General features: G+C 43.9%; 1 protein-coding gene across 1 annotated transcript; it reads right to left on the bottom strand.

The window, feature by feature from the left end:
• Positions 1-192: 192 nt before the first annotated feature.
• PPP1R3G (protein phosphatase 1 regulatory subunit 3G) lies at positions 193-11,188 on the bottom strand. The gene is made up of 2 exons (XM_044455354.1): positions 9,695-11,188; positions 193-9,264 (listed from the first exon to the last, which is right to left on the bottom strand). The coding sequence occupies exon 1, from the start codon at positions 10,864-10,866 to the stop codon at positions 9,871-9,873; it is 996 nt and encodes a 331-aa protein (XP_044311289.1). The 5' UTR covers positions 10,867-11,188; the 3' UTR covers positions 193-9,264; positions 9,695-9,870.
• Positions 11,189-11,897: the final 709 nt, after the last annotated feature.

An 11,897-nucleotide genomic window follows, 5' to 3' on the forward strand; every position in this document is an offset into this window, starting at 1 on the left:
AATGTGCAGATCTTCCTTTATTGGGCTATATCAGAATGGTACCTTCAATATTCAGGCTTCTCAGCTCTGTATCAGTCTTATGTGAATCTACAACTCTTCAGCGCACCAAATCACTGAAGTATTGATATATTTACAAAGTAAGAAGTCAAAATGATAAAAGTGAGAGGAGATACATAATTAAGGACACATTAGTTCACACACAGGTATAATATCTTTATTTTGTTCTTGAACAGAAACTTTAACTTAGTTTGTTAACATTTCAAAGGGTTTTTTTTCAGTGTCTCCACAAGGAAGTTCCAGAGAATAATCTCTTACTGGGGCCCCACGTGATTAGATGCCCCCATGTGTCTGTACAGCTGGGGTAGCCATGCTGCATAGGGCTCATGAGAGTTGTAGGCCACACTTAGAATTTCACGCAATAAGCCTCAGTGCTATATAAAAGGGAACAGAAATGAATTTTCACTGATTTACTGATTCTAAATCAGTTTTGTGCCAAAAGATATTCCACCTTCCCTTATACTGCAGTATGTATAAAATACACACATGGAGAACTGAAATAAATGAAGTCTATTATGCTTAAACATTGGTGTGGAATGCAAAGAATCATTGCATATTTACTATAGGAAGACAAAACCTTTGTGCAAAATTCCTTTGTGCAAAATGCCCAAGTGCATGTATATTCCACATTATGGAAAAAGGGGGAAATACGAACTGGAGGCCTCTGTTATCAAAAGGTTAAATAGGTACAGTTAGATTTGTAACCCTAACAGATATGTAACCCTAACAAAACATGTTAGTCACATCTTGTAAGAAGTAGTTCTTTCTCTTGGAGTAGAGGCCTACAAGTTGCATGAGAGGGGTTACATAATTTCACTGTAAGTACACTGTGTCTGTAGATGTCTAGTATTCCAGTGCATTATATTTTTATTTAGTATGTATGCTTTGTTTTCAGCAGTCAACACTTTGTTTCCTTTAGATGTATTTCCTTAACTTTAAATAGCTAAAATTTGATTTTCTTGCACAGAAATAAAGAATATTTTTCTTTGTTTATACCAACGAGGAATATTCCAGAGAGCACTTCATGGCTAGTTTACAAATTGCTTAGCATCTCATAAAGGCAGAAGTTTCTTAATTAAAGAAAGCAAAGGGGCAGAAGGAAGCGCTTCAAAAAATGTTGCTCCTCACATAATCCCCTTATCAAGTTTAAGCTTAAGTGCTATGCACCAACATTCTGTTGTTTGCGATTTTGAAGTTCAAATGAGCTCTGCAGAACAAAATCCAAACAATATCCTGAAATTTAACAAAACTTTCAAACCTTTCTAGTAGTTGTAGTGGCCATGTATCCTACCTTACAGAGGACAATGCTCTATTAGAAGGGATGTCAAAAGTTCCCTAAAGTTGAAGGGCGGTCAGTCCAAGCTAAGTTTAACATAAGCGGCTGCAGAAATAGGACTACTATGCATTTGGCAGGCATCAGCACCAGGCTTCTTCAGCTATTTTAACAGGTGATTTTAATGATAATTTAGTTTTTAACATGACTCTGGTTTATAATTTTATTTTAGTTTATTTTTTAAAATAGACAAGCAACCATAAATATAATGTAATGATCTTAATTTTTGGGATGTGTTTTTGAATTATGTTTTGTACATGTTTTTAGTATTATTGATTTTAAAATATTGTTTTAATTGCTGTAAGCCACACAGGGAGTCCAATTATGGGCTATGGTAGCAGCACAGAAATTGAAATAAATTCATACATACCTGGCCATCAGACTGCAGCAAGCTTGGACTGTCACAACTTCTACAAGCTTCTACTATTTAAAACATTCCCAGAATTTTATAGCATGGCTTCAAGAATCCATGCAAGCATTTCACATTAACACTGCATACAATTCATGTACACAGAAGCACCTCCAGAATGCATCCACAGAAACAGCTCTTGATAGCCACAGGTTGCTTTTCCCCATAGGCAAGTGTATTGAAATGTAATTAGAAGCAACAAATCAATCTAGGGTAAGAACCGTGTATGATGGTGAGGGCCAGCCATTCATCAGACAGAACGATGGATTTGCTGATGACCTATAAGCCCCCATCAAGTGGTAACTACAAGCAATAGTTTCAAACAACCAAATGGTGCTGTGGCATCTTTCCACACTCTTTAGATTGACACAGATTATCCTTAAGGCAGAAGACCCTGCCTTCACAGCCTTTTAAAGGCTGTTTCTATACAACAGCAGAAGCAACACTTGCATACTTGGCCACCTCCGGAAAAGAAACCAGAAACCAGTCTGACTTGTTCTACTTTGCTTATGCTGCTGCCTTTTGGAGAATGGAAAGTGGCACAGAAAGCCATACTGAACACAAAGTTAGAGGGCCATTGCCAGATCACATAGTCTTGAATGTAGCAGAGTTTCCAAGCTGCTTGCATAGGAAGCATGGCCATTGTTAGATTACAGCTGGTGGGTTCCGCTGTCTTTAAATACATTTAAGAATAACCCCATCAAGATCCATGGAACTTATATTAGTCCTACCTGTCTCATGGATTTCAAGGGATCTGTTCCACATATGACCAACTCTGGATTCAACCCACTAAATATGTATCAAAACCCACCTCCATCAAAAGTGAAAACCAAAGCTATTCTATTCTATTCTATTTATTTATATCTAACCTGTTTTTTTAAGTAGTCAAAGCAAGTTACATGATCTCAGTCTTATCCCCACAACATCAACCCTGTGAGGTAGTTGGGCTGAGAGCCTGTGACTGGCCCAAAGTCACCCAGTTGGCTCTATGGCTTGCCTCTTTGTTCCTAATCATATCTCAATATTCACCTCGACCTTTCCCATTGTGAACCAACATTTTGAAAAACAGGGATACCAAAGCAAAGTGACAATGAACCTGCATCAGACTTCACAAAGCTGCAGTTGGCTACTTGTTGCAGCAACCTACAACCATGAGACAACAGGGCTTAAAGAGAGGAGTAATCCCAAAAGCAAAGTGTCTCTGCCATTATTCTTCTTCTAAGAGTCAACACACATCTTGATTCAACTCACCTTTAGTTCCATTCATCTGAAATACACTCCTACTTGAAAGGGAGGAACATGATGAAGGTAGATGGTTATTTCTCCTTAGGCATAGCCATGTTTTTGATCCTTGTTCCAAGTGCTGGAAATAACAAAGTGCTCTCATGATAACTGTAACCTTTTCTGTTAAGTGCCATGCCTGGTTTATATCTTTATACTATACCAATGATTCCCCAAAGTGTGGCTTCAGTGTTATTTGGTTAATCAATAAGAAACAAGATGCCCACAACGTGCCATTTAAATGACAGGGATGCAGGGCCCCTGCCCTATAGGCCTAGTTTGACCCTAAAGGCTCTCCAGCCTGGCCCACAGAGCCTCCTACAAGTCCTGCCCCATGGAGGAATTCTCCCTGGAAGAAATCCCCACTGTAACCATCATGCTGCTGCCCCTACCATTATAAGATTTATAAGATGCACTCTTCTTTCAGGGCCAAAATAGCCAAGCAGCGGATGGCTGAATGTCAGTATTTATCTTTTTGTAAGGAAAAAAAAATCAGCTACTGGCATCCCACACTAATATGTTTTTAACTTAGGGGAAAGAGCAGCTTTAAGGGAGCAGATTTCATCAGGAAAAGTGTGTGAGTTAAAGATTTAAGCATGCCCAGATTATGTTCCAATCAGGATGGAGCAGTCCCATGCCTGCCCATATATTTTTAAAACACAGGACAGAAATAGCACGTTTCTTGTTCACATCTGGTTCAATCCTTATATAGAATTTCTCTATATTAACACTTGCTACAAGGTATTGTGTATTTGCACCACCAAAAAAGGTTCATAACTATCACTTTTTGCCCATGTTCAAGTTCTGACTGGATTTTGCAAGGTAAGACAAAAAAAAGAGAGACTGGAAAAGTCATTAGTAGAAGACATCTGGATCACCCATAACATTCCATGAATTTGGAAGAAGGATGGCATGATTTAAGCCTCATCTGCAAACAGTCCTTGTCGATACAATGCTTCAAGGATGGGACAACCATGGGCACATTGCTATACCCCTTTGCTCCCTTTCATTCACTTCTAAGCACTTAAGGGAAATGATCAACTTCAAAGTGAAGCTAGTTATTTAAATAAGTATTTTGACCACCTGTAGCAATTTCTACAAGTGGGACAGACATTTGTGCACAGAACCAGACTCAGGCATACTTAGTATAGGTGCAATGAAATCACTGGGACTTCAGACATGACTAAGCTAAGTCCCATTCATGTCAATACATCTATTCCAAATGTGATTGAAACCAGATCCAACCCAGATAAAGCAATCCTATGGCCTCTAGATGTTGTCTGAGTGATGACATGATTGTGGGGTTGGACAGTGCTCCAACTTTGGAAGGGGGAGTCAGATCCAACCCCCCCCCCCCCTCCATCCACCTGCAGTCAGCATGGAAACCACTACACTGGCTGAACACCAAGACTGAAAAATAAACCTCAGAGAGGATGAAGGGGAGGCATTCTGGTGGGCAGGGAAGTGAGAAGGATGCTCAGGATGCAAACTATCTCAAGCCTCTTTCAGCCTCCTGCCTTTTCCTTTCCAGAATGCCTTCACTAGACAAGCAGAATAAGCTTGTCTAGTGAAAAATGCAGTGACTGGAGGATGCAGAGGCAAGGAGGCTCCCCTGCTCCTCCCGCTATCCTGGCTTCAGTCCAGGAGAGCACTAGATACTTAGAAGACTCCATGTTCAAAGGCTTCTGTCTTGCAACCCATGGAACTGTGCCTAAAGGCATTGTTCTATTCAAGTTTTCCACCTGCATCAGCCTTTCCCACCCAACCTGATACACTCCAGATGTTTTAGACTGAAATTGCCAATAATTCTGATCTGGCCATGCTTGCTGGAGCTGGCAGGAAATGCAAACTAAATCACCTGGAGAGCACTATATGCGGGGAAAGGCTGGTCTAGAAGCCTGTGAAATCTCTTCCTGGGTTTGATCCAAACTGAAATCTAGAGTAGGCTCACCAATGGGTAAAGTTGGGGATAATTTCTACCAATTCCCCTTCCCCTGAAGTCTCCCATACTGCCTCTCGTGCTGCTTTGAAAAGTCCCCCAACCTCTGGAACAAAGAGTGACAATATGCTAATTCAACCACACACCCATCTCCAGCAGTCATAAGCCTTGATCCATTGCAGACCTAGTACATATGAAAAGTGAGAAGCAAACTCTGCCAGTGCTAAAGCAAGACTTCTTCTGCCAAAGAAGCATTAAACGTGAACTTGTGTTCAGTTCTTTATCAACAACATTACCACACTTCAGAAAAGGAAATATGCTTTTAGATTCAGATGTACTGTTAATAAATAGAAATTATATGCCATTGTAGTCTGAATCAAGGAGACCTGCCAGAAGAAAAAGAAGCACTTCTGCACTGGTAATTGCAGTTCTGATTCCTGCCATTTCAACTATTTTCATCTCCATATCAAGAACTGCTATAGAATGGATCCTAAACTTTGTTGTGTTTCTTTCTAGTCCTTTAAAGCAAAAGCAAATTAAAGCAAACAGAGCCCTTATTCAAGTCCTAAAACAAATATTTGAGGTTGCCAACCCAAAGAGTATTAAAGGCTGTAGCACTTGGAATCACCAGCCCCTCCTCTTCACTACAACTTTTTCCCCATTTACATACAATTCTGTTAAGACACACACACAAAGATTATATTGCAGACAAAAGCTGTTGTGGTTGGATGTAGCAAACAGGCAGCCTCATTAACTCAGAGGAAAAGGCATTTTTATTCATAAAAGTTTACAGTATTTGCTTATGAAAGCAACTGAGGAAATTCCTACAGTGCAGCTAAAGAAAAATCCTCACCCAGCCCAACCCTTCTACATATTCCTGTATCAAGGCACAGAACAGAGGCATGTTGGACATTCCTTAGGAAGAAGGCAATCAGACACAGCATTAAGACCATACATTTTGCATGCGCTAGAGGCTTCATGACAATCAATTAGTATTCTCTGAATACTGCTGCAACACAATCATTCACAGCAACTACAGGAAGAATTCTCTATAATTTTGCCAAAGCCAGTTCTTACCTGTTTTGCCATTAGTACACAGCATGCTAAGAATTTTCACTGTGTCTGCTGTGAATGATCTCACACGTTTAGCTTAGGCATACCATCAACTGTCATTGTTCACTCCTCTAAATAATCCAGACAAGAGCTAAACTTTTCATTCACCTCATGGAAGAAAAGAAACAACTAATGTGTTCCTTACAATTACTCATATACTCCTCTTTCTCCTCCTGCAAGGGACCAATGGCAGCTGCCTCTTCCATCCTCCTCTAATTAAAATAAAAATGCAGTGAAGAAACTGCACCAGTTAGCTTGTGCACTCTAGTTGGCAAGCAGTCAAGCTCTGGCTAACTTTACATTCCCCAAAACACCTATTCAAACCATAGATACTGAACAAGTTCTGTTATTGCATCTGCTACACTGGGCACACACCTCCCTCTTTTGCCCGTTCTCCCAGGTTCAGGTATAGAAACCTCATACTATGGAAAGATAAAATTGGCATCTTCTGAAATGTCAGGATCTTTACCACTTAAGGTAGTAACTGCAACACAGCTTCCATGGAACACATTATGACTCATGGCTTGCTATTTGGCAGAATATCCTTTTTTATCCAAACAAAATTAATAGGTGGCACTAAGAACTTCAACATACTTGTGCTTGCTTATTCAGTTGTTGCATTATTTAAAATATTTGAAAATTAATTTTAGAAAATGGAAGGGTTTTTGAGCATTTACAATAGTCTTTAAAAAGTGACCAAGATGAATTTTTTCTGTGTTTTGGAAAATGGAAGTCCTCTGGCTGGAGGACACTAGCTTTAAAGAGCACTGCAAGACAATATTCCCCTTGGTGTGCAAACCCTCTCTCTCACACTGTCTCTCATTTCTTTGTCCCTCTGCCTTTGTAAGAAAGAAGACTTCAACTACATTTTAACTTTTGTCCCAAACAGTTTTTCAGCTGCAGAGTCCAAGGTTATAGTACAATTTACTGTCAACCTATCTGTGCGTCAAAAACAAACAGTCATTTAACCCTTTAAGAACATGTTTCCAAATCTCCAAAGTTCTTCTTTTTTGAAAAGAACATTAAGTCCAGAAGGATCACATTCTACATACTTGATACATAACTGAGCAGCAAGACTATTCTAGACTGAAGAAGGGCAGTCAGTGTTTGCCATGCCTCTGATTCAGAAATGTAAGCTTGCTAACCACATGCTTGGAAGCCATGCCTAGCCAAAGCTTGTAAACTCATGTTTACAAACCTTGAAACATTATGGTGCTGACTGTATGCCCACACAATGGTCATGCTTCAAACACCATTCTGCTGGCTATGCTGAGCAGCCCCATCTCTTGGAAATATGTACGGGTGATGCAAGCTACAAGATGATGCCCCTAAAAGATGCAAGCTCCACAACATATAGCAGAACAGCTAGAACTAAATAACCATGCATGGCTTCATAAAGTTTATTCTTGCTCACCTCTCCCTTCACCTTCTGTGTGGCTATGCCTAGTAACACAGTGCCTATCAGAATTATTCATGTTACTGAAGAATGTCACACCTGTAGTCATTTGCAGTAGTTGTACTTTCTCTTACAAAGGTGTCAACTTATTTCAGGTGAAGACAGACCTGGGCCATGGAATTAATTTCTAAGAATTCCAAAAAGGAAGTCTCCAACATGCTTGTTTCAGTAAGTCAATACTGTAAGAAAACACAAATATCTGCATTTTCCATGATTCAGAAAATAAGGCCCCCTAATGCAAAGTGATTAGTAGATCAGATGGAAAATCACACGCCACATGGGCAGATACATCCCAATGCCTCCAGTTAAATGTAATACCTTTAATTAAGTCAACTTAAAGTTCACTAAAATGTGCACACCTGCATAGTTTGTGACCTTTGGAGTTGACTTAAGATTTTCCACTATTTTTTCCCTAAGGCAAACACAAGTACCTTTGCTTTTTGCATGACTATTAAACTGGTCACTGAATTTAAGCACCTTGTTTCCCAGAAGGATTTCTCTTACTAAAAGAGCTGGGTGATGGTAAAATTACTGCCATATTAATAAACCGCTTGGGAATCTTGAAAATAAATTAAACTTCAATGTAAAGGAGAGCCCAAATAGGGATATCCACCAAGCTAGAGGAGGAACACCCAGGTGGAAAGGATTCACTAAAAATGATAGAAGGGTATCTGCTTTGTGAATGAGCACTGTCATAGTATGTCATCTTAAAGTAAGAACTCCAAGGAGGGGAACTCCCAGAACACTGACTGAACTCACATTTTAAAGCACCAAATCACCAATCTACACAAACCAATGAAAATCCATGTGACAGCTATGTATCTGGTAACCCAACTAAAGATTCAAAACAAGAAAAGAATGATGCTTATGGATCTCACTGCTCAGGGACAGCTAGATATATTCATCCAAGTATCAGCTTTTGCATGCTTGAAAGCTTCATATATTTTGTGTATGCATGTGTACAGAGATCTGTAGGAGTTGGCCAAAAAATTAATGCAGTGTGCTGGTAACAGTAGCTGCAATACATGCAGGAAGCCAGCACAGACAGGGTGTCCAAAAGCAAAGGAGGTCAGGGCTCTTGTAGTGCAGCATTTCTGCAAAAGAAGGGATTTTAACAGGAAAACCAATGTCACTTAAAATCTCCTCTTCTTTACACAGCTCTGGCAAGTTCTAGGTTCCCTGTCTTCCATTCCATATGGTCATTCTAGAATGCAGAAAATTGTCAACTCGAAGTGTACACAAAGAACACAACTTTTTCACAGCTGAAAGCTCATGTGTACTTGGTTTTAGTAGTTCTTAAATACTTGTCTATAACTGGAGCAGAAATTAAAATCCTCAGTGCAAACAAAACAAAATACAGGTACAGATAAAGTTCCTTAAAAACAGCATTTCCTCAACCCTGTCCGATTCCCAACATACCTCTTTATCTCTTCTACAAAATGAGAGTAAGCACTTCTTCCTTAGTGTCTTTATTCCTCCTCACTGCATTCAGAATATTAACTACAATTCTATCTTAGCGAAAAGAACCTTCACTCAAAAGGCACAGTGTTCAGCTTGGGGGTGGAGAGAAGACAAACCACTTAAAGGAAAAAAATAAACAACATGAACAGCTCTATTGGCCCAGAGTGAGTTCGGTAGTTGTGCTACATTCTTCTAGGCTCTTTAGAAGCCATTTCCTATAAAGGAATAATAGAAGGCACCAATCAGAAATGGCTTTTCATTTTTTCAGGCTTTCAAACCTATGGCGACAGGAACAATAACGTCGATGCATTTCCCCTCTCCAGAGAGAGACCAATATATCCCACCCCGCCAAAATTACAAAAAGGTGGGGAGAATCAGGCACTGTCACAGCCCCAGAAGTCTATATCCGTCACCCAATTATAGCTACCAGGTTCCAGGCAGTAACTGTTTGGCTGGACAAAACGCGAGTGACGCGCAGATTGGCTTGCAACAGTAGATACGGCTTGCTCCAAGGGCGGGCCACAATTCACACACTTTCTTTTCTCTCGGTTCCCAGTGCGGATGGACGGCTCTGTTTCTTTGAGGCCCACACTGCATGCTAGGCTGGCTGCAATAAGGCTAAAGTGCAAAGGCACGGAGGGCTACCTGATCCACTCCAAAGCTTAGGCTTCTGAGAGGAGAAAAGGCACGTAGGCAGGCTGGGCGCTCCGGGATGCGGCAGGGCTCTGTGTTAACCGGGCTGAATAATGAATGCGAGGCAGGCACTGCTGGCTTTTAGGCCGGAACAGGTCGAGGCTATCCAGGAGCTGCCGCCGTCCGACTCAGTAATACGAAGAGGTTGCAGAGTCCTCCGGGGTACATCCGCGAAGGGTGTAGTTATCGCCGCCGTTGTTATCCCAGTATTCACCCTGCTGGCTGCGGTAGCAGATGGCGAAATGCACGGCCGTCCCATCGGGCAGACTGGGAGGAAGGCACAGAATGAACTGGTAGCGCTCAACTGGGCTGGAGGGGTCCGCGGGGTTCCCTTCCGCCGGCAGCACAACGGCGCGGCTGTCTAGGAAGGAGAGCCACTCGTTGAAAGTGTAGCGCACCGTCACCTCCTTGGGGCCAGGGCAGCTCAGCACCCTCACCACGCCGCGAATGTCTGTGGGTACCCCGGCCAGAGCTGTCCCCGCCGCCTCCTCCAGGCACACGCGCTCCCGCTCCAGCCGCTCCAAGTCCAGAGACTTGCCGGTCCCCTCGAGCTGTAGGGCCTGAGCCGCTACCTGTGGCGGCGAGCGAGCAAACGAAGGCGCCGCGCAACCGCCCAGCTCCGCCAGGGCGGCGCTGAACTCCTCGAAGTCCTTCTGGCGCATGGGAAAGCTCTGCAGGCGGGAGAGGACGGCGGGCGGGACCTGCGGCTCCTCGGCGGCGCTGAAGTGCTTGACGCTGGCCAGGCACAAGCCCAGCGAGTCGGCGAACTGCACCCGCTTCTTGCACTTGGTGCAGCAGTCGCTGACGTCCGCTCCGGACGCCCCGTCGTCGTCCCCCTCATCGCCGTCACCCTGGAGTCTCCCCCGAGGGAAAAGCCGCGCCGCAGCCAAAGTCGGGCTGGCGGGCAGGGAGAGTGAGCGCCCGCGGCGACGGCGCAACTCCAACAGCGCTTCCTCGTCCCTCTCCCACGGCTGCTGCCGCTCAACATGGTCGCCTGTCGCCGCCGCCTCTTCTTCGTCCCCTCGCCATGGTGGCACTGAGGCAACCTCTTCCTGCTGCTGGTGCTCCCCGAAAGGAGCTAAAAGTTGCCCCAAGCCCAATACCGCGGCGCTGCGGCTCTCCATAGCATGACGCCACCGCGACGCCTCAACTCCCGCTCGCTAGCCGCGGAAAGTCCGGCGCTAACCCTTCCTTCTTGTCTCCATTCGCAGCTGCTATAGTCGGAGGGTCTCTGCTTTCTTTCAAAGCAGGGTCATTTTATCGCACTGTGCAGCCGCTAGCAGAAACCTCTTGCGCACTGAGTGGAAGGGGCGCGCCCCCTTTCCCTGCCTTCTCACCCTCCCCCGGGGAAGAATGGGGCGGGCCCGGACCTCCCACAAAAGACATTTGCCACAGGCTAAAAGGCACGTAGCTGCTTCTCCCCGTCTCTCTCTCGAAACGGGAAGAGCGTGCGGGCGCCTGCACCGCTCGCCAGGGTCGCGGGTGGAGGGCTGTGGAATGCTGGAGGGGGGCTGCCCTTGGGAGCGCGCTGCCTACCCGCGCCGAGCTGCAGCGCCTTCCGCGCAGGAGGCGTGGCCTCGCCACGCCCACCAGCAGCTCCCCCCGCGAGTGGCGTCACAAGAGCTGCACTTACGGGTTGGGGGGCGTGTTAGGCTTTACACACTCGGAGGGAGGAAACGGGATGTGCGAGACAGCCCTTTTCACCACAGGAAGCTCTTCCTGACTCAACTCTTCGTTCCCCCCTCCTCCTTTTACTCTCTCTCGCTCTCTCTGTTTTGGTAAGCTGGAATCTTCACTAGACTACTCTTGGGTGAGACCGCCAGGTTTAAGGTGGCAATCCTGGATGCATTTTGCCTGGGGTAAGGCCAGTTGACCATAGTGGACATTTTTCTCAAAATACATGCATCGGATGGTACTTATAGGTGGCTTAATGACTTATAGCTACACACGACAAAGCAAGCCAGAGCAGTTTGAAATCTATAAAAAGAGAGGTGCTAAGCTCAGTTATTCAAAAACCATTATCTCTAGTCTCATGCTTTATCAGCCAAAGTATGTTAGAGATTCCAGTCTAGTAACATATGGCCGATTCACCCATTACTTCATCGGTATGTCCAGAAACAGTCCGCGCCATCTTGGCACATGATCACACAGACAA

The sequence above is a fragment of the Varanus komodoensis genome, unplaced genomic scaffold (assembly GCF_004798865.1).
Source record: "Varanus komodoensis strain SLA01 unplaced genomic scaffold, ASM479886v1 scaffold8, whole genome shotgun sequence".
NCBI lineage: Eukaryota > Metazoa > Chordata > Lepidosauria > Squamata > Varanidae > Varanus > Varanus komodoensis.